Source organism: Atta colombica, unplaced genomic scaffold (genome assembly GCF_001594045.1).
Source record: "Atta colombica isolate Treedump-2 unplaced genomic scaffold, Acol1.0 scaffold126, whole genome shotgun sequence".
Lineage (NCBI taxonomy): Eukaryota > Metazoa > Arthropoda > Insecta > Hymenoptera > Formicidae > Atta > Atta colombica.
Window position 1 is genome coordinate 3,538,950 of NW_017259213.1, and position 24,622 is coordinate 3,563,571.

The 24,622-nt window shown below is 32.8% G+C and overlaps 1 protein-coding gene across 1 annotated transcript in view; it reads left to right on the forward strand.

Annotated features, from left to right (window-relative positions):
* The window catches only part of LOC108684159 (hemicentin-2), a 146,871-nt gene that overhangs the window by 121,510 nt on the left and 739 nt on the right, over positions 1-24,622 (forward strand). Inside the window, exon 7 of the mRNA XM_018188288.1 lies at positions 17,722-17,900. Coding sequence (XP_018043777.1) covers positions 17,722-17,900 — 179 coding nt within the window. The remainder of the gene's footprint in view (positions 1-17,721; positions 17,901-24,622) is intronic.

A 24,622-nucleotide genomic window follows, 5' to 3' on the forward strand; every position in this document is an offset into this window, starting at 1 on the left:
AAATAAATTTTTTAATATAATTATTCTTTATTTTAATATAGATATTGTTTAGAACAATAAATTAATTTTTCTATGTTATCAAAAAATATTTAAAATTTTTATCCTTAAAATGATTTAACTCTGCAGGAACTTTTTCATTACCCACCCTACAATCTCGATATAGCCTCTAGTGATTATTTTTTATTTTCAAAATTGAAGTTTGATTTATGTGGAAAAAATTTACTAGTGATATAAGAAAACAAGAGATAAAGAAATAATTTTAGCAGTGTTAAATAATTTGAGCATAAAAACTCACAATATTATTTTAGTTTATATACAGATAAATTAACTTATTGTTCTAAAAGATATATTAAAATTAAAGATGATTATGTTAAAAAATAGAAATAGTTGTTTTATCACTTTATGTGCTTGACGAAAACTTTTAAATCTTACTATATATAATATGCTATAAATATTATATATACAAAAATTTCAGTATTTTCTTAATATTTCTAGTTACGATTATAAAAAACCCATTTTTATAATTTATATCGCATTGTTGGATTCTCGATCGATCTTTCGAAACGATAAAATAAAATCCTTTTGAGGATGTACGTGACAGTCATAATGCGCATTTCTTTCTGCATCTATAACCGGATTGGCAGAATTATTACTGATAGTCCTGAGATGCACTTGAGCTTCTCGAATTCTGTATCCGACGCGCAAGCTAAGTAATCCGAATATCATAAGAATATCGAACATTACACTTGGGAAGTCGTGATAGCAATAGTTCGCTATACATATGGATGCCCGTTGCATTCTGACGAGTCGGAAACTCGTTCGGACAATATTCAGTGCATATTTTTTCTTTATATAGTCGACTCTTTCTTAAAGTTTCGTGGCGGATAGGATCGTGTATTACACATGATAACGCTATCACTTTGGTATCGTCAAACTCCTACTCGTATTCCATACAACATTGTCGAGCGTGATATCCTTTATAACGCTATATTGTTTCATTAAAACTTTGCGATTTTGCCGCTACAGTTTTCATTGTTTGAAACACGCCAGTGATGCGATTCCTCTGACTTTTAAATAGAAACATGTGCACACGATGAAATACGAGATTATCATATCACGAGATTATCATATTCCAAATGCATATGTATCGTATTTGAAATCCTTTTCTTCTTAGAAATTTGGTAAAATAATCAGGAAACAGATTACTAGTAGCCGCGAGAAATTTAATTAAACGCTATTATTTTGCAAATTAATCTATACCGCCGTAACAGATTCCCTGCTAACTTACATTGCCAGCCTAATTGCTCTCCCTATCCTGTTATTAAATATTAAAAAGTGAATGCACCTCGTTACTCTTTCAACTCGTTTAATGTCAAGCCCAGCAAAACTATTTTCGGCAACAAATTGCTCGCTTCCGTCACTGCTGCAACGACATACAAGCTTTCGCACCATCTGCCGTACAAGGAGCTTCGGAATAATTAATATCAGCGTATTGACACGCACGATATTCTGCAGTATATGAAAAATGTCCGCAATAATTAATGAGAAGTAAAAGTTCTTGCACGTAGGTATTATAAGTAAACGCCGGTACCTTATTCAGCATTTCAAAATGTTTTTGCTCTTCGCTAATTTATGAAAGACATTATTAAATTTTAAAATTATACTTAGGAAAGTTTTTAGGAAAATTCGCAACAATTTTTAGCGATAGACATCGTGAAGTGTCATTATTCTAAACGAAGCTAAACGATGTTTTCTCGACTATCAAGTCGTTAACTGTAATCTACTTTCCACGTTTTATAATTGTGTTCCGACATTGCTAGTACAGAAAATCTATAGGATATGTTATGTGAGAAGTATAAATTTTCAGCACTGGCAGTGTATATAGGAACACGACATATTTGAGGATGTTTGGGCTATATAATATTATATAAAAAAAACAACAAAGAATTGTGAAAAAAAAAATTGATCGATCGAAATTTTATGAAAAATTTGTTCATAAATATATCCTGAAATCATAATAAAAACAGATAATAGTTTTGTAGTTACAAACAGATAATAGTCTCATAGTTTTGATGTGATAGATGACTTTACAATTACACAGATATAATCAGAGGTAATAATAGACAGAATAATCTATGAAATTTTTTATATTTTTGATAATGTTTTGAAATGTGACACATTCTATTATGAAATCATGGCTTCATTTATTTAATTACTTTCGTATTGAAGATACGATAGTATACAAGGAAAAGATGTTTCATTAGTAAATTTCTCGCAAAGCAACGTGTAGATTCTTATTCTATCAATATAATGATACGACATGTCGAAGATTCCCTGGAAAATAACTATTGGAAGTATCGATATATTACTTTATATAATTCTAAGAATGTAGATTTTTCTATTTATTCTAGTAAAATATTTAAAGAAGGATGTTAAGTTTTAGTTGTTTTTCGGCCAAAATGAAGAAGTTCCGAGATGTACAAATTATATAGCTAATATGAATTTAATATAAATTAATATGAATTAAAGAGAGAACTATTCTCTTCTCTCTCTTCTTAAGTGAAGTTGAGTGTGTCGGTTGTCTTGGACAAATATTGGAAACATGAGAAAAACCGTGATAAAAGTCAATAGATCTAATACTGTAACATATTTATTGATAAAAAGTTATTAAATAAGACAACAACAAAATGTCCTGGGAATTAAGCAAGAACTATATTGTTACAATACGTATATTTAGAGATTTTTTTTGAACAATTGACGAGCAACAAAAGATCTGATACAAAATAATCGTTTGATTTCGAATTCTAGCTTTAAATAACGAATATGTTTATTAAGTTGTATGTACTTAAATATTCATAATACAATTTTTATTACTTAATTCTCAAACTATCTTGATATCTTATTTAACAACTTCTAGATTTATTGCGATCCTTCTCGATAACGATTCCTTCCATGTTCCTGATGTTTTCTCAAGCGATATATCATTCGACTCCACTTAAATAATTCTTTAATATGATATATGCATAATCTGTACATTTCAAAACTTTTTCATTTTAAAACAACCAAAATTTAATGATCCTCCTTTTCGATAATAAATTAACATCCTCCTTTTCGAAATGAGTAATTATATCAATTAAATGATCAAAATTACTATCAATCAATAAAAATATATTTATTATTATGATATCATAATCGCAGTAAAATATTGTAAAATACAAGTCATATTTTATTAAAAAAATAAATATAATCGCAAGATATTTATTATATAACAATCACAAATTTTACCTGCAAATATTCTGCGATTGTATAATACATATTTGATATACATCAAAGCGTTGAACGATAGCGATTTGTCAATTGTGCCAACTAGTAATGTACAGCCATTCGGATAAAGGCATAACAATAAAGCTGGATTATTTCGGAATTTACCTATTTTTAGCTATCCACATTTATACACCATTTGTACTCTCATTCTCACATACTTGTCCGACATCGCACAGACTTTTACGGACGATAACGTCATGAACGAAGGGGGCGAATATCCACGACCTCCTGATAATTTGTCTTGTCTTGCCACCTACCCACATCTGCCGGCCTTTGAAAAAGGGTAGGAAAAGTTGGATGCGAACCGATAGACTGGGAAAACGACGTATCGCCCCGCGGGACTTGTCCGCCTCCTTGCGTTCATGTACCTCCATGAAATCTCGGTTGTTGCTGCCAGTTTTAAGAGAAACGAAAGAAGCTGATAAGAATTCCTTAGTGGATCAATGGATACGCAAATTCAATTTGCTTTTTTAGTATTCTCTTTATACAATGAGATTAAATATAAAACTGTATTTATCGCGCAAGTTATAATCAAGTTTTTATATTATGTTTGTTTTTTTTTAATATAATAATATAATACTCTTATTTTAATATAATAATCTTATTGATATTAACATTTTTTAATTCAATAACTTCGTTAATTCCATATTTCTAAACATATAATTATAAAATGCAAAGACTATTATATAATATGTAATATTAATTACTTTCATTTTTCATGTTTTTACTAGACTTGACAACGACAGATTATTTAAGCGATTTAATTCCTGCGTAATTAATTTTATAATCAAAAAGGATTAATTAATCGATATAATGGGTTGCGTTCCGTGTTTCGTTTTTTATTATCTATATATTATTATCGCAAAGTTCATCTCACGCACTATATTAAATTTCGTTCCGCTAGAAGGCAAAATTGCGATCATCCGATTAATTGACGAATAATTGTGTATTGTGTTTCGCGTGTTTCGTCAACGAAGATAGGGATTTCGCTGTAATGTAATTCACAATCAGTACAATTTATCCTCGATGTAGAGGAGTTCCTGGATGAAAAGAAGAAATGCTTTCTTATCTCTCGGAGAAATCTCTCTCTCTCTTTCTCTCTCTCTCTCTCTCTCTCTCTCTCTCTCTCTCTCTCTCACATTGACGCTCGTTCCCATCTCTCTGGAATCGTCGTAATTGGCTTTATTAACCGAGTCCTCCTTTCGTATCCAATTTCAATTATCGTCCTCGGCATTACGCGCGCGATCGCGCGCTCCGAGCGCCGAAGAGTTTTTGCACGTCTTCTCGTATTTTAATCCCTAAATTAGAACACGTAATTACAGCGCTCCCTCAGTTTTGCACAAATTGTAGTTTGAATATTAAAACTTTGGCGTATAATTGCTCGGTAGTATTATATCGTTGACGTTGCGTTATGGCGTTATATTTTCTGTTATTATAGATTAATGCCTTTCCTCGTTTATAAAAAGCGTTTACAAAATTTATGCTACTTTACTTAAAATAATGTTTAATGAACGATATTCATTAAAAATACAGATATCAAAAATTCAAAAAGAATAAAAACTGGGAACTTCACTTCTTTATAAAAGATTAAAATAAACTGAGGTTATTATAATAGGAATATTTATAGAAATAATCATTTTATTGCAATTGTAATATAAAAGATTTTAAAATTCTCTTATTTTTATAAATCTACTTATTTATAAATTTTTAATTTTACTTTAATTTTAATTTTACTTTACTTATTTATAAATTTACTTTACTTTAATTTATATTATATTTATATTTATTGATTTATTAAATTTAGAGTACATACTAATTTTGATATTGTCTCTCACGTTCTTTGAGATATCGAGAAAAAAAGAACAAATTAATATTTATATATAATACATGTTTATGTAACAAATATGACTGTTAAATAGATATATTTATTCATTATTTATTATCTCTATGACATTAATTTCGAATCTCTTTCTCGTCATTAAGAGAAGCTGTTCTTAAAATATGCATACATAAGAGCTTGTCGAAATGAATCCAAACTTCATAAATAAATGTACATCATATGTATGTTCCCTTTCCTTTCTTTTTTGATCTCTTGATAATATATCGAATTGAGTAATTGCTCAGCCACATTGTGCATTATGTATAAAACTTCTTTGTTCTTTAGGTGAATTGTACATGTATTTCTCATCAGCCAAAGTTCAGTTGATCGAGTATATCAATGATATAAATGTTATTTTTAATGAAAGCAACAAATCAACTGGATATGTTCTTCAAAATGAAAGTTATATTCCATCGCGCAGCAAAAATGCAAAATATAATACAGTATCGTGACAATATGAGGTATTTTATAAATTATGTAAAGATTAATTAATTCACTCGAAATTAAATGATTATCTTAATGATATTATTGTTGTATGCATTTTATAATCCACGAATATACGTCAGCAAGATAGAAAAATTATAAAAGCTTTTTACTTTTTATTATAATTACAAAATGATATTTTCAACATTGGTACGAAAAGCAATGTAGAATGTAGCAACTGCAGTAGTTGATTATGCTGCTTTTTAATAAAATTGCAAACATATAATAAAAAGAAATTCGTAATACCGTTGTCCGCGCTTCCACCCTAATAAAATGTAAGGTAATGAGCTATAATACGAGACACAATTGCCTTTTCAGCTCTCCATTTTCCAACTTCCTGGCCGGATGACTTTTTAACGCTTCTCGAAAAGTGAATTAACTCATAAGCGTTATTAGGTATTTAATAAGGGTGCGCTAATGTCTGTGCGGACACATAGGAAGGTCGGCGAAAGTACTGACTAAAGCCTGCGGGATAAAATTTCATCTAATAACCCCGATTAAGGGATTAACCTATATTATCCGACAAGTTCGCGCGGCAATGTCGTTCCGCTCCGAGAAATTCCCCGGCTCTCGCGTCTCCCGCAATCTCGCCCTCCGCAAAAGATCACTCCCCATTCTCCCCATCTATCCTTTTTCTTCTCTTCCGAAATCTCTTTCAGTTGTAACATTTCTCCGTGCGGATCGCGACGTATTTCGGCTCCTTCCTCGCGATTGATTTCTTCTACACGAATTTCCTGTGCGCGAAGACCGTGACTGAGGCTGAGGATTGGTTCGCGGGTCAAAAGAAAGTCGCGACGGTGGCGAAAAGTTAGAGTCCTCGCGTCTTGCCTATCGTTGGCTTATTCAGACTTCTAGTTGTTTATTTCCTCGAAATCAGCTTTTGTAGCTTTCCAACGATATCCATCGTCGAAAATGGAGCAGGAAATGCAATTAAGGCGCCGCGGGGCTCTATCGTGTTTTCTACTCATGGATTGCTACGCCTTTTATCTCTCGTTCTCATTCGATAACTGAAAGGACGCGTACTGTTTGATATATGTATGATGTATCTGCCAATTTCATTCTCAAACTATTTCTCGTGTATAGAGTCAGTAGCGCAGCATATCCATTGTGCCTTCAGTTTTTGATTTTTAATTTTTCATGTAGCCGCACGTTCTAGTTTATATTGATATCGGGTAGAAAATAATTGAAAAGCATTAGATATTTCTTTAAAGATAATATAAAACTTGATTTTTTATGAATTCACTGCATATACATTATTTATTGTATTAATATTTTTTCATTTAGATTTCAAATGAAAAATATAAATTCTTCGTTTATTAAAATATAGAACATCTTTTTACTTGTCAATTTCTGTTTTTTTTTTGTATCTTTTTATTATATTTGTATTTTTATATCTTATCGTAGTACAATTTTATATTTCATTAATATACAAATACTTGTAAAATTGGTTGATAAATTCAATTACTAAACAGTAACGATAACCCAATAACGAACATTCTGCAATTACCTGTAGTTACGCTATTACAATAAAAAAATAATTGTTTTATAATTTTTTGTCGTCCACAATTATCGTAACTAACAGACCTACCATGCCAAGATTCTAGTATTTCAAACAATGGCGTACTATGTCACACGACGCGAGACGCCCGAAAGTTATCGCCGAACAATGCGGACAACAAAATGCCAAAACTGGCGGGCCGAGAAATAACGACGCATTTTTGCGAGAAAGCTCTCACTGACCAGCCGATTTCGCGGCCCGTTTTACGGCACATTGTGACAACCTATTTTTCTTTCGTTCATAAATACGACTGCGCTTTATATCCTATCATATCGACCTCCGCCGTCGATGTTTTTTCAAAGTAACACTGCAGGTTTAATTGCGTTTTCATGCGAGTACGTTCTTGAATAGTTAATTAGTCATTCGATCGTGACAATGCCGCCTAAAACACAGTAATTCGAAAATTTTAAAACTTAGCCACCATTTACGCAATACATGTAATACGCGTCGCCACCGCGGCGCGTAAATTTCGCCTCGTGACACTCGTAACTTTAACTACGTGGACGCATAAGTTTTCGAGCCCGCGCGGAGCCGCGTAAACGTCAGTGCAGCCGGTTGTAAATAAAATTATTGCTGCTACGAGAGTGAAACCTTGCGACTGAGAAAAGTTTCTCGTAAAATTCTTGCCGGATGGCACTTCGCCTGATAAACGCGATGTTCTCGCGACGTGGCAATTATCCGGACCAGAAGAGAAACGAGGCGCCGCCGATCATTGGCGTATGGAATTGCGGCGGAAAGTATACAAACAGTATATATGTATATAAATATAAAATTCATTCTGTATATATGTATGTAATACATATTCCCTGAAGCTCTTAAATTCATTCTAAATAATGAAATTTTACTCATAAAGTAACTCGAAGAAAATTGAACCACTCTTTTCTAAAAACTGGCTCAATTTTCACCCCTTAAAGTGAGATTCCACTCCAAGAATTTAAAGAGTATAATTGCGTAATTGCAAGTAATTGTATTTGTATGAATCACACTCAAATATTCTCTTCATATTTGATCAATCAATTCTTACAACTACAATTACTTACAATTACATTTTATTGTATAAATATAATTCATCATAAATAGGTATAACAGAAATATAAAATATGTGCACGTAAATATAACTTTCTAAAATGATTAGGAAAACAAATATCTCCCTCTATGTCTATCTGCTTTCAATGAAACTATATGCTATATTGAAATACTAAACATAACTAGATATATATATATTAAACTATGATTTTAAAACTATTTAACTATTACTTTTTGAAAAAGTTTAGGATTAGAATTATTAATCTAATAACTATAGTAAAAAATTTTCTAAGTATTTCAAAAATAGTAAGAATATAATTAGAAGTTAACAGGTGCATTTGAATTTACCGAAAATAAGTGTAAACAAGACGACAATTTTTAATTCATATTTATAAAAAAGAAAAATATTTTTCGATGAAAATATCTTCTGCATGCCCGCGGTGAAGTAGTAAAAAAGAAACACCGACTAGAGAGAACAATGCATAAACTTATTAGAAGAGAAGTCTTGCAAGGAGCTCGTACGATGTCCTCGAGGGACCGAAAGATGCAACGATGAACACGTGGTATGCAGAGATGCTGCGGTGGCGGTAATGATAGTACTTGAAGAAAATGACCGGGATAAAATGAACGAAGCATAATATAAAAGAAAATAGAAAAAAGCTGCATCAGAGATAGATAACAAATCTAAGACGCTAGCTGATTATCCTTATTACAAGATTGAGATAAAAAATGCTTCAATAAAAATTATTTTATTGCAGTAGATAACATACTTCAGTATATTAATTAAGAAATGTTTTAATTTTTATATAGATTTTTTTTTAAATATGTAAACATATATATATAAAGGAATATTTTAATCTTTCTCTCTTGACAATCGTCAATTGGTATAAAAAATTCACATGTCAATATAATGAAATGGGGAGATATCGAATATAACAGTAAAACATTTACATTCTCACAAAGCGCACTGTCAATAATGCTTTCAGTGTTACAATATGTAGTGACATTCTACGGTCAATGTTCCGTGAATTCGGTGATACAATTCAGTGATAAGTGATAGAAACAGTTTTATATCAACCGCTATCGACGCACGAATAATTTCACATGCGTGATCATTCCCCAAAGTATCGTATGAATATCGAAACCCATCATATCCCGCCAATAAAATGTCGGCCCCTCGAGTCGAACGCATATCGTCGAAATCGTAGGATTGACTCGAGAGAAAAGAATTGAACGTTTTTCATCGTGTATGCGATGACAGTAATATCGAGCCCGTCCCCTCGGGCGTGGGTGAGTCGTATTCGACGACGATTTCTAAGGTTTATTGCGAGGGTACAAATTGTGGAAGGAGCAATAATTTGTGGGTGTCCTCTTCTTGATACAATTACTCGACCTTTTATTATCCTTCAAGACGGACACTTTTCGAGGACAAAGGTATTTCTCTGGAAAACAGCGCATATCTCTTTTTGAAGATGGAAAAAAGTCTCGAAAGTTAAAGGGACATCACCGCGCCAATGTTAACTTAGGGCAAATTGAATGCTCGAGGAGACAGACGAGTAACTTCAATTTGGTTTTCTGCTAATTTGTTGTGCTGTTAGTTTGTTTTCTGTTAATCTTGTTGATCCTACTCGCTTTTATCCGAAATGTAATTGATCGCCTTTTGCGTTCACAAGCGAAGGAAGTCATGAGAAATTTTAAGAAGACTGAATAGCGCGATAACATCTTTAAACGAGCGATTTCCTTTGAAAATTATTTCGCGACTGCATTTTGCAAAGGAATATTATTTGAGTTTTTTTTTTATTATATTCGTAATAACGCAACATTCATAATTTATTTTGGTAATTACCTTCATATTCATATTTTGTTTTAATATAAAATTCAATTGTTAAGCTTTTTAAGTATATTAAACAATTCTATTCTCTAAAGCTTTTAAATCCTATACTTTTAAAGTTTAGCTTGTTAGAATATCTTAATTTTAAATGTGATTTTGAAATTAATTCTATAATTAGACTCTGTTTGATTGTAAAAAAAACGAGTCTCTAGTCTCATTATGCCAAAGAAAGTTTTAGTTATCATACATATAAAACAAAAAAGGAAAGAGGAAAGCGGTGAAAATGCAAAAAATTTATGTGCAGCGCGAAATATAATAAATCCAACATCTGTAGAATTTGCGAATATCATCTCGATTTTAATAAGTACAGAGAACAATGGATAGATAACTGCTGCCATTTGCTAACGCCTTGAAACAATAGCATTGCTTCGCGGACGTTATCGCGACTCTGAATGGACGTTGATGCTTATCGCTTTGAAGTACGAGTAACCGAGTGAATCCTCGCACGGATAGCGTCAGAACTTTGCGGGGATGTATCGTTCTCGCCAAGGGAAACGATCGCGTGCACCATGATTTCCCTCTCTCTATTTTCCCAGAAATTCTAGTCCGACGTGAGAGATTGTCGGAAAATATTTTCGCCAAGTCGTCGGTTATATCAGACTCAACCGGTACAACAAGTGGCCTCATGCATAATAATCTTATGATGACTTGCGAAAACCGTAATGTAATTTTAATATATCTCTGTCTTCCTGAAGCAACGCGCGGTCTTGATGAAAAGTTTGGAACATTTTTCCAAGCCAGGGTGATTATCCTTGAGGGAAAATACACATCAGACCAGAAAAGTCAAAAAGATGTCTTCTTTTATGATTTTTTTTTTGTGAAAATTATTAACTTTACTCGACTAATATTTTACACGTATATTAATGAATTACATAAATCTTCAACTAAAAATATTAACGAATAACGTTGACACAACTATAACTAAGCTTACCCATATATAGTGGTAGGTCACAGTAACTATTGTAACTTTTCTACAGTTTATCTGAAACAAGAAACAATAAATTCTCAAAATATATTAATAAATCTTCTTTTTATCATAGTCAATATTAGATATTCTTGACAAATTTGACAAAATAGCGGACTGAATTTAAAAGATATAATTTTGTATCAAAAAATTGTTTATTTTATAAAAAGAAACACTAAGAAAGACTTTAAAAATTCCCTATATGACTAGATTTATTAATACATTTCAAGAATTTGCTGAATTTTTATTATAATAAATTGTATGATAGTGTCGTAAACTTATTACTATGGTGCCAACAATTGTATCGGCATTTGTTAACATTTTTAATTAATAATTTTATATAACGCCCATTAACGCAAAAAATATATATGTGAAAATAAATATCTTTTTTACTCTTTTAAATATATGTTTCTCAAGAATCGAAGTGAAAAAGTGTAAAAGTTAACGTAACAAATCGTTCTCGATGTGAAACAATGAATTATCATTGAAAATATACTCCAAATGTCATCAAATATCACGTTGTTAGATCCCTTAGGAATCCCTTTAGGGAGTTTATCGCATGTCAATGCATGTATGCTGAAATCTGTCTGCAATCTTGCGGTAATCGAGACACGAGCAGTTGTTGTCACCCGAAGTGCAACGTCGCTGATTTCAAGATTGGAAATTAATGAATTAATTAACAGGCTGTTATACTCGTGAACGAACATGAGAGAATAATTCGTTTCGTCGCTCTCAGAAACAATTCCACAGATAGATTTTGAATTGGGCGATTTACAAGTGAAATTCTTTTAATGCCATAGTAAATATCCACTCTTGTCCGATCGTTTCTGCATTGCCTATTCTTCTAATAAGTAAATTTATCCAAATGATAAACCTCCAATTTCTTTCCAGTTTAGCACAAATGTATAAGAACTATAAAAAATATTTTATTTATGTCTTTTTATTTTTGTCCAAAAATGATTTTAAGAGTACTACTCCTTCGAATTTTCATTATTATATCTATAAAAGTAGAATAATAATGATTTACAAAAACTTCTATATCTTACATTAAATTTCATTTTTTTAAATTATTATTCTATATTTATAGATATGAAGATGAAAATTGAAAGAGCTTGAAACTGCTCTTAAAATCATTTATGAGAAAAATAGAAAGACATATGTTAAATATTTTTCATAATTCTATTTGTGTCAAATTTGAAAGAAATCGGTGTGTACCTTTTGGATACTTGTAAATGGAACTTGAACGCAGAAATCTAACTTATTTTACGATATGTAACGATAAGATCACAAGTAAAATTCCATCGCATAAAAATTTATCGAAACATAATAATACTTATTTTCTTTTTTAAAGAAAAGATGTTAGTTTGCATTTTTGTGAAATAATATATAATATGCAGAAAGTTTTCTTTTCTAAGACGATTTTCGTTTAATAAATTTAATAAATTGTTATGAAAAGGAGGGATTGCAATTTTTAAATTTTAACAAATTTTAAAAGAAATTAAATTGATTTAAAAATATAAATTAAGACAATTTAAAATTGCTTAAAAAGTTGCAATTACATTTTTTTGAGAGCTTAAATTACAAAACTTTATATTAGAGCGATTTTGTACAATCAATTTAATTATCAATTTAAAAAAAATCATTTAATTGGTGATCTCTAAGATTGTCTATAACATTTCCTCTTCTCTTTAAATTCCTTCCAACCTCACATAATGTTCGGAAAGTATCACGAAAGCCATCGATAACTGAAAATACGAGCCATCGATCCGTAATTTCTTTAAACGACGGACGATGTTCGGTGAGAAGATTCAAATCCGTGTCGCTATCGATCTAAATTCCGCGGCGGACAAAGTACAACCTTTCCGTTCCACAGCGAACGATACGATGTTGAATCGTCATGAGGAAATTCGTTACTTTGACGATCGTTCCCATCGAAGCTCTTTCTAACGGTGCACAATGAAATGAATCATGTTGCCGTTGTAGGCAATCGTTTGCGATTCATTTAACTTGCTAAGAGATTCCTTCCGGAAACGTCGCGGTGCGTTCCAAGTGCAATTCAGGAAAGGAAATTTTCTCAAGGAAGACCCATTTTCGGGAAAGACCTACTGTATGTAGTTGAACACAGCTCACGGATTCTCGTTGTATTTCTTTTAAGTCGGTCGTCGACGATCGTTAACACTCTCATAATCATTGTCGCCAGTTGTGCACCATAAAATCAAATGGCGTACATACCGACCCATTCAGACTTGTTTTTGACATTTTTCTTTAATTCCGTTCACAATTGCGTGGAAATTTTATTTATTAAAATATCTATTATAAACTTAATCTTGACATGATCACGCATCTATAAAAAAAAACTTAAATGAATACTTTAATAAACGAATATCAATATATGACATACACACACACACACACACACACACACACACACACACGCACGCATGCACGCATGCACATATATATAAAACACAGAATAAATAAATATTTGATTTTTTATTAAGGAGCAAGATTTTATACCTAATAACCCTTTGCAAATTTTATACATTTTGTTTATATTTCTTGAATCATATATCGATTACTATTTCGTAAAACTGCATTTTAAGAATATTTATAAAAGATCTCAATATTTATTATCGAGAATATGTAAGTAAAAATAGGTTTAAAATCAAATATTACAATGTTTGACATGGAAAATTATAAAATAAAATTTAACTTTTAAAAGAAAGCATGAATAATAGTATAAGAATAGTAGTGAACAATAAATAATAATTATAATTAAAGAAATGAAAAGATAGTAAGAACAAAGAGAGAATTGATAAACAGAATATCTACAAATGCAAATACAGAAATGCGAAAAGATTAATATGATGAAATTACATCAACGCTTTCAGTACATAATTTCTAGAATTTGTATCTGATAATTAACATATTCAACCAAACTCAATATTAGGAATTGTAATTAAATTTCTAACTTCAAATAATTAACTTAATTTAACTTTAAATTACAAGTAAATTTTTCAAAAAAAATCGTGTTCATTTTTACGAGGCTTTTAGCTTCGTTCATTTCTGCAGGTGCAATCCTGGCACGCAGATCATGCGTAGCATGCACTTGAATAATTCACGGATCGGAACGATGTCATTAAAGGTGCGTAAAAATGTTCAAAAAAGCTGTGTGCTGAAAGAAAGCTTTGCACCACATGCATGAGTTTGGTAACTTTTCATCGTCGCTGTTATGCGTCATTTTGAAGTGGGGCTAACGGAAGGATAGCAAAAAGAGTCGTCCCTCGCCGCAGGGACAAGAACTACCTCCAAGATATTCGAGCAATTTCAGCTGTAGGAATATTCATGAACGATGCCGCGGTTGCTGGCTATACTGCTCCGCTTCTATTCACTCTTCTGACGGCTCGGTCGAGGTCAGAAGCTTGCTTTACGAAGCAGGAAATCTGTGCAGATGGGAGGCCATCTAAAGAAAAAAAATGAATAGGTTGGGGATGGACGTGGTTTCCCGTGGAGTAGAAAATGAGCCTAGAGGGAGGTCGTGACTGGGGTTAAGCAGCGACATCCGCACTTCAATTAGCTGAAGTGCGTAGACTAAAGAGCTGATGATGCTATGCAATTTGTCATAGTAACTGCTTGTTGACCAATCGGTTTGAGTACTTGAATAAATTACGAGATAATCAGACACACGATTGAGCAGATAACTTATTTTTTTCTTTTTGCGTTTCAATCTGACAAACTAAATCGACACGCAGTTTATAGAATTGAAGAATATATTTGCAAATTTGCATATGAATTATTAAGCATTGAGATCCGCTTCGATCAAAAATAGAATTTTTTCTTTTGACTTATTTTTTATACATATATAGTATAGTGTAATACACAAAAATACATAAAATTTAGATATTCTGTATAAGATATTCTGTATGCATGTATAAAGAATTTTTATTTGTATTAATAAACACGTAATCGTTTGATTATTAAAAAGAATAATATTCTCAGAGAGAAACAGCAGCATCAGAAAATAAATTAACTAAATTATGTGATTTACTACTCTTTTAATTCGTTATTTCAATTACTTGGAGCACGTTTTAATTCAGTCGTAAAAAAAAACTTAAGAAAATCCATGGTACCGCCTGAAACTCTGAACCTTGTTCTTGCATAATTTACTTTGCGTTGCGAAGCGCCTCGTCCAATCTAGACGGAAATTTTTTTGTCGAGGCGAAGAAAATCTTGTCTCGTTTCGATTCTCATAGCCTCGTTCGATTTTCCGACCCGCAAACGCTAACTCGCATAGCTGAAACTCCGACAAACCTCTCGTAGTCGACAAGAGGAAATTCGAACAGTAGTACGAGACAATTTGCTGAATCGCGATCGCCTTGAGGCTGGAAATCGAAAACCCATGATTGCAATTTGCGCGCGCGAACACTCCGCACGACGTGGCTAAGGGCTGCTCGCATTGTCGTACGATGTGCCAAGTTTCTGTGTTTCGATCTCGTTGCACGTCTCGTTGGATCCTGTTTTGAAGCATTTGCACAAATCAGCGGTGCTGTAGACCGCATTCCATCAAACTATTGTTCTAATTTATTATATTAGATGATTCTTGATTCTTGAAAATAATCGTGATTATTTAGAAAAATGGAATAGAAACATAATTTTAAAAGTTATCCTGGAATCGATTCTTGTTCAACATTTTTAATTGCTTATTAGTTATGAAATTTTTTAAATTTATTTTCAAGAATTTAATTTAAAATTTAATGTTCAGCATGCATAGTATGTGTACAATTGTAAACTTTCCTAAGTCCAAATAAAAAAGTATGTTGATCGACGTATGTTGATACATGCCAATATTGAAAAGTCGCTATTTTCATGCCGGTTCAACGATGCACATTGAAAAAAGGTCAAAACAGAATATTCTTGTTTACTATACAGTATTCTTATAACTATAATCGGCTAAAATATACCGGATAAAAAACTGAGAAGTAATTCGTGCCCTTCACAAAAGATCTCAATTTTTTTAACGTAATGTTTCTTTTGTTTTGTCGTGTTTCATTAATATAGTCATCAAACTATTAATTATTAATAAGGTACAAACAAATGAGTAAACAGAACGGTAAAAAGAAGAGGAAAAAAGAAGAGGATGACAGTAGTCCTAATCTGTGATTCCTGTCCTCCACCTTCAGGTCATCCCTTGCATCAGAAGTGTCACCGAAGGTCAGATTTACGATCGGGAACAGGTTCAGCAGGGTCACTGGACCCCCCGACCGTACATTTCAGTTCCAGAACTTTTTCGAAATTTATCGCGTTACAGTAATATCTATCTTCGTTGACACTTGTGCCAAAAGAGGAGGGAAGCAGATTTATTTTTAATAACATGATTTGTTTAATAATATTTGTTTAATAATATTTAGACACAGTATAATATCGGTAAATATCTATCGCGATTTATAACATAATATCGAAGAATAATAATACATTGCAATTTCTAAATATTTTAAAAAACCTTTTATAAGTAAAAACCGATTATAAGTTTATTTATTTTAAGCTGTTTTCGTATATTCTTGCGTTTTTCCCTTTTTTAAAGATCTGAGTGAAGATTTGAGTGAAAAAAGTATAGAAAATAACGACAAATCCTGTATCTGTCATCATATCATTTGTCTTCCGTTAATAGCTGTTTATCTTAATCCATCCATTAGCCTACATTTTTGTATGTTCGTTCAATTAAAAACACAGTAACGATCTTTATGTAAAAATTGCTGATCTAATTCATGAAAAAATTCTGTCTTCGCGTGCACTAAATACTATGTTGCCTTTGCTTAAACTTCGTATTTTTGCGTCATCCATCAAAATATCCATCAATAATCATTTAAGAAAAAAATAAAGATAGATCATGGGTTCGTAAAAACGACGCTAGCAGAATCGATTATTATGGATTATTGATCAGTGCTTCCTGTTTCTGTATAGTCTTCAATTTACAATATGTTGAGGTCCATAATAATCAGTTACGACTAGGATTACCAGCCGTTACTCTTAAAATTTTATGTATTTATAAAATTATATTACTAAGAATTATAAATAAAAATAATGTTCTAGAAATTTTATTTCATTAAATACCTACATTTAATGCATATAAAATTATACTTCCTCTTTCTCCGCTCTCGCAAAAATCACCCTTTTTTAAAATGTATACATGTGTATCCTTTTTTTGTGATTTAGATATGGTAACGCTAGTCACACGACTAACCATCATGGAATTTTAACACGCCAAAAACACTGACGACAATGATACATGTGCCGAAAAAGCCCTATAAAAGACACTCGCGCCAGATAATCCTAATAATCAAATGCATGCTCCCGTGAATGAAATAAAATCAGAGTAAATGAACGAGAGTTACTCCCCCCCCCCCTCTCCCCGCGTTAACGAGCTATTTAGATGGAAATTCGCGCCGTTAATAAGGTACAAAGCTCTTAGCAAATATAAAAAGCGACTATCATGCCAACGAAGAGTAGATTTACGATCATACAACAAGAGGGCTAGCTATGCCGGTTCGACAAAGGTTAACTGTTTTTCTTGTTTATTTTTTCGTTTATTTTTGCAGGACCACCTATGGTTCATCCACCGAGTCAAACAGTGACGGCGAACGAGGGCGAATCTCTGGACATCATCGTCGAGTTTTGTGCTCGGCCAAGTTACACGAAGGTTCTCTGGATATCGGAGAAGCATGTGTATACGCCGAACGCACCCTCCCGTGACGGAGTTCGAGCTCTCGCAATCGAGGTAAATTTGCATGTCTCGCTGTATCAAACATTGTTCGCGTGCTTGGGCGCCTTCGTACGGTTCCTCAACTCGCACGAGAGCGTCCGTGAAATTCAGATTACATAAATACACTTGGTCTCTGAAATTATGTCAATTCGATAATTTGCAGTTCATGCTCGAATTGTCACGTCCTTCTCAGATATGCATAAAATTAATTAAACTAGTTCACAAATTTTGAATAATCCTTAATGTAAGAAAAGGAAGCAACTTTTTTAAACGATTTTTAATTCGATATTGAATACCGAGAATAAATCTAATCAAGAGAAAAATTAGTAGGAAAAATTCTATTTTCAAAGCGGATCTTAGCGCTTAAATATTGCAATGTGAATTTATACATATCCAATAGAATTTCTCACACTTAATTAGATTTAACTATTTTGGGGCGCTGAATTCGAATTTGCCATCAGAAAAATTCTATCAAATGTTTAAGATATGGCATATTAATTTTTAAGATATAGTATTTCTAAAGTAATGTTTCAGCGCAATAATAGATAAATAGTTTTATTAGTAGTAATAGTAAATTATATACTGATAGCAATAGTAATACTGGCAATATACTGATATTGCAATAGTAATTTTAAGTAATACAATAATAAATAGTTATACATACTTATGCTTTTAATAACACGATTAATGATTAACATGCAGTTAATAATTAATATGTTAAATGTATTTTTAAATGAAAAATTAATTGAAAAAATATATTTGAGAAAAAAACATGCGTTAAGTTCTGAAAGTTTATCATCATTGTAAATTGTAGTTTATCTCTTGCTACAAATTGCAGAAAAACAAGTTTTTTATTGCAAAATAATTACAACCTTCATAATCTGATCAGTTTATTTCCCTCAGTAAAATATATTTTTCTCATGTACTTGCATGTAAACTAATTTATTATTCTTTCCAAGCATGCTTCAACGGTCGTATTTTCACTTTACAGAAGAAAAATAATTACAAATATCAAATTGTGAGCTTTACTTTTATAAATAAATAATAAATAATATACATAGAATTGCGCAAGAAGAACGTTGATCACGTATTTACAGTTTGTAAATATTTGTCATTCACATTGTAGTAATATTTGGTATAATAAATTATTCATTTGAGAATATTCCTTATAAATGTAACGTAAAATGATATGATACTTTGTCACTGTGTTTGAAACAACTAATTGATATTTCTATCAATTATGATATAATTACATGCATTATAATTACATACGTTAATGAAAGCTACGTTGCTTTCTACTTGCTTATTGATTCAGGTCTTTCTCCGTGAAACTGGATGAAATAGCAGAATTTTATTAAAAGCTACGATCTGATTTACTCTGTTTTGCGTGGATGATTTTCCTTTTTTTTTCGGCAATCTCGTGCTCTCGTGCGCTGTAAAAATACCACGCAAAAACGTAATTCGCGCGTTCGCTGAAAATCCGTCGTCTTTTGTAACACGGGGATGACGTTCGTATACCCGCTCGGGGATTACACGCTTCCCCGAGGGGCGTGGTTGGTCCTTCGACGCGAAAATTATGTCGCTATCCCCGGCATGGACGTTCGCGTGATATCCGAAGGTATTGCGATGCGACTCGGCAGAGCAGAGAGAGAAAGCTACCGAGAGGAAGGCTTGGAAACGGCCACGCTCTCGCCTTCGCTCACGAGAACGGCGGAGGGTAGCAAGATGAAAGGGATGCGGATAGAAATGGTGACGAGATACTATGGGAATGTATATGCAGGCCGGTTTGTGCGTATGCATATACGCGCGCTTATTTCATTTCCACAGTCGGCGCACTTCTTTTTCCGCCCGAACGGAGACAGAATCCGCGCGCGCGCGTGCGCGCGTGGAGGTAGTCGTATCATAAAGGACGGATTAACCATTTTTCCAGGAGTGCCGGGCAGACACGGACAATGCGACGGAGCTTTGCGAAGGATTTGCCGATGCACCCGGTGTTGCGTTTGTTTTTATTAATGTTTGATCCTCTTTGCTATGTGAGCGCGATAAGGACGAGCAGTCCGATTTCGCGGTGCGAGTAACGATTGGCTCGGTCGATTCCATTGAAAATTGCGGACTTTATTGGGAATCACGATGATGCGAGCACAATGTAGTGTCGTGTTTACATTACAGGTAGCGACGTATAATACATCTCGCGTCTCTCCGTAGATAATATTTGTAAAATATAGGTATCTTATACGGATTATAACATCGCATGCGCATTATTCTCCGCAGCATTGATACTTGAAATAAAAATGCTGAACGAAACTAAGCACCAAACGTTATAAGCGATCTACAGAAAGAAATAACGTTTATTGGGAAATGATAAAAAATGTAATTACAGTTTCCGGATGGTGCAATTTCTTTCTGATCATCGAATATTACGATAATATTATCGGATATTATTAAGATGCTTTTGAGAATATACTTCGTACGCAAAATATTTTCATAGCGCGCTTACGTATCGATCTTCTTTTCGCGATGATACTCTGTTGAAAGCTATTACGTATCATATAGAGACTTCTCAAAAACATCTGTACTGAAAGATGATTTTATTGCTGAATCACATAAAAACTGTAGGTACAAAACAAAGTCGATTGTCAATAATTGATAATTAATAATCAATAAAACATTTATATTTTCGTAATTAAAAACATTTACTAACAAGAAAGAATTATTAATTACTAAATAGCTTTATTGCTGTGCTTAATCGAAAGATTGATGAATTATTTATATGAAAACATTTAAACGTATTACTTTATTACATACATCGTAATATTTTTTCGTGAGAAATAAAATGTGTACGTACATTCGTAATGCAAACAGAAAAAAGTTAACGCACAATTTACAATTATTTTATTGTGTTTAATGTTATTTTACATATGTTTGTATATAAATTAACTCTAAACAAATTGAAATGTGTTATAATGAAAAATTGAAAGAGGAAAACCAAAATTATTAAAATACAATAATAAATTAAAAAGGGAATAAAAAATTTTAAAGGCGCAAGAAGAAAAAGACAACGAGGTAATAGAATATTAAATATGTTAGTAGATAAGAAGAAAGCAGAAAGAAAATAAAAAAAACTGGAAGTAAAAAGAATATGAATGAAATAGGAGGTAGAAGTTTACAAAGAGAATAGGTTAATGGAGACAGAGAAATGCCAAGAAATCTCGATAGAAAAAGCTCGAACAGGCAAAGTAGAATACGTTAGTAAAGGAATACTGAGTAAAGTAAGGAAAACGAACGACGAGATAGTTTGAGAGAGAAAAAGAAAAATGAAAGTTACAGAAACTTAAAATGTATTAACGGAGAAAGTTTAGACAAACTAAAGAAAGAAAGAGAACAAAAAGATAAGGATGAGAAGAACAAGGCAACAACAAAGCCAATAGCAAAACCAATATGATGGCGTGATAAAAAGGATGAAGGTATGCATGGTAAAAAAGACAGAAAGATACAAAGAAATATGAGATGAAAACAACAAGAAGAGGAAGACAGGGAGGAAGCAAGCGAGACGCGGGATGATTCGCAAAGAGGGGTGCGGAAATGGAAGATGGGATGATGTGGACAGAGCTCCGTAAATAAAGAATACAAAAAGAATGGATCGACTGATGGGGAGTGCGAGCTTCCGTCGTGTCGAAAAAAATGGAGGTCGGAGGACGGGAGGAGATCGAAACGCGGTTAAATGGAGCAAAAAACTGCCGATTCCTTGCATGTGAAAAACTCACAAGACTCCCCCTGCAGAAACGAATCCTCCCTGCGCTGAGCGTCGACGAGATACATTGTAAGATGACATCAGTTTCGTCAACGTATAATATGATTCTCCGATTCAATTACGTATTTCTCCATGGCCGCGTTATCGATAAAATGAATGCGAGAGAGACGCTGTTGCCTCCATATTAAAAGGTCATAATGACATGCCGTGTTATTATATTCGATCAGATCTGTGCGAGTACAGTGATGAAATCTTCTATTATGTGCATTCTGGTTATGTACTAGAATAAGATCAAAAACGAAATTGTCGCAAATATTCCCTTCAATATCGCAATAGCAAAGAAATATCAAATATAATAGTATATACGATATTTTACGATATCCTGTAATTTAAAAGTTGATAAATATTTTATGTCTTGACATATATGTTTTTCTCTTTTCATTATCAATTAATCATTTTAAATCAAAGATATTATTGGGAGTACAAATTAGTTAGTCGGTCCGTTTTTTTGTGTTCAAAAATGCATTTATTTCAAAACAAAATGAATGAACAGATCAATTAAAGTATTGTCCATCGCTGCCTACTACTTTTTCTCTCATACAATTTTCAAATTCCATCTCGAAAAAATGGAGGCGATCCAATATTGGAACCAATTTTCGATTTCTGCGAAAGAAGTGAACCGGTGACTTGCTGCATCTTTTGGAACAACCAGTAAAGAGCAATGTCCGGAGAATACGGCGGGTGCGGTAAAACATACCATTTGAGCGTTTCCAAATATTTTTTTACGACTTTAGCGACATGAGGCCGAGCATTGTCATGAAGAAGAATGACTTTATCATGTCTTTGCTTGTATTCCGGTCGTTTTTCTCGCAATGACTCAAACGAATCAATTATAGCCGATACCGATCGCCCGTAATGGAATCGCCAGGTTTCAGCAGCTCATAGTAAACAAGATCTTTTTGGTCCCACCAGATACAGAGTATGATCTTCGAATCGAATGTTCGGCCGTGGTGTTGATGTTGAGGTCGATGGCAACAATTGACCGAGCTTAGCATAGTATTTTTATTTCTTGGGGTTGTCGTAGAATATCCACTTCTCATCTCCAGTCACAATCCGATGCAGAAAACCTTTTCTCTGTTGTCTTTGAATCAGCTGTTCGCAAGTGAAAAATCGTTTTTCAGCGTCTCTCGATTTCAGTTCATAAGGCACCCAATTTCCTTATTTTTGAATCATTCCCATGGCTCTCAATCGTACAGAAACGACTTGTTGAGTTACCCCCAATGATTCTGCAAGCTCCTCTTGCGTTTGACTCTGATCTTCTTCGAGTAATCTCTAATTCTTTGTCTTCGAATTTTTTTGGCTGTCCAGAGCGAGGTTTGTTTTCAACGCTGAAATCTCCATCCTCGAAATGTCCAAACCATTCCCTACATTTATCAGTTGGCGCAGTGTCACCATAAACTTCGACAAGTATTCGATGGGCTTCAGCCGCACTTTTCTTCCAATTACAGCAGAAAATCAAAACCTCTCGCAAATGCTGCTTGGTTAACACAAAATTCGACATTTCAAACACAGTAAAAATCAAGGTTTTTGTATGAAACTCAAAGCGATATAAACTGAATATTATTAGCAGATGTTTAACCTCTCTGAAACCGCCAAAATCAGCTGTCTATGAACCATTCACAACAGCTGGAGCAATCTTTAGGGAAACGGACCGAACTAATTTGTACTCCCAATAATACAATAGTTAAAGTTATATCGCGTTTCAGCTAAATATATATGCATTACTGAATCAGTAAGTCATTAGTAATTCAAGATGTTCAGTGTAAATTTAAAGCATTTGAGGCATTTAATATTTAAGAGCTTAAAATGAAATTTTGATGTTAAATTGGCAATAGAAAAATTAGAACAAAATATTTTCGTAATTAATTTCTATTTTTCTTGTATTTCCTTTTCCAATTCAACCTAGCAATGTTAATAATATATCTTATATTTTTAAAGGATACATATTAAAATAATAAAAATTTAATATTTATCGCAATAAAAAACGTCATATTTTAGAATATTTTTACTTGTGTTTAATGATATAATATAAAATGAGAATTTAAAAAACCCGAAAGGTTTTATTATCTAATGATGAAGGAAACATTCACAAATCTTAAATATAAAACATAAATATTTATCAAGAGAAAATTTCATTTCATTTTTTTCATTGTTTCGTACAAACCATCAGTGTTGCTCTATTAAGGTCAATTATCTCATAAATCGAAAGTTTCATAGACCTATGATCGGCTTAATACGATTGATTTTTCCATGAACAAAGAAACGAAGTCGAAGAAAGAGGAGTCATTATAGGTACTAATGCGGAAAGTAATAAAACGTATTTTAAGGGGATAAAAGACGAAGAAGATGGAGAAGGTGGGGAGTCTAAGAAGAAGCAGTCGAAGGTAAGATGGATAATTGAAGCGAGAACATAGAACGACGCCGGAAGTTCCCAGTTTGCTCTTGCCGGAAGTTTTACGTGAAAGTTTAATCGTAAAGACAGAGAGAAAGAGACCATGCCCGATAAGGGGACGACTAGATGGACGTTATCGAATCGCAAGTTAATGAGCATTATGCGATAAAAATGTCTTAGTCTAGAGCATGACCTGCGGCAACCAGATCCCAATGGTTTAAAACGCTATGAAAGCGCCATAAAAACGTCTTCGTAAAGATCTTCGCAAGCACGAACTTGGTACTTGCGAATTGTAGATGCCATTTTACGTTGGCTCGTTACCTTCAGCTTGTTAAAGAAAAACTTTCGGAATTCCCTCTATAGCATTTCTTACTTGACATCTTATGAGGAAACAAAGCGATTTTGATATGAGTCAACCTCAAACGAGTTCATTTCTCGCAACCTATGACTGTAAGCAGGAATTTCAATCAATCTTTAGGAAAAATAATAACATCGTGAGAAATATATATATATATATATATATATATATATATA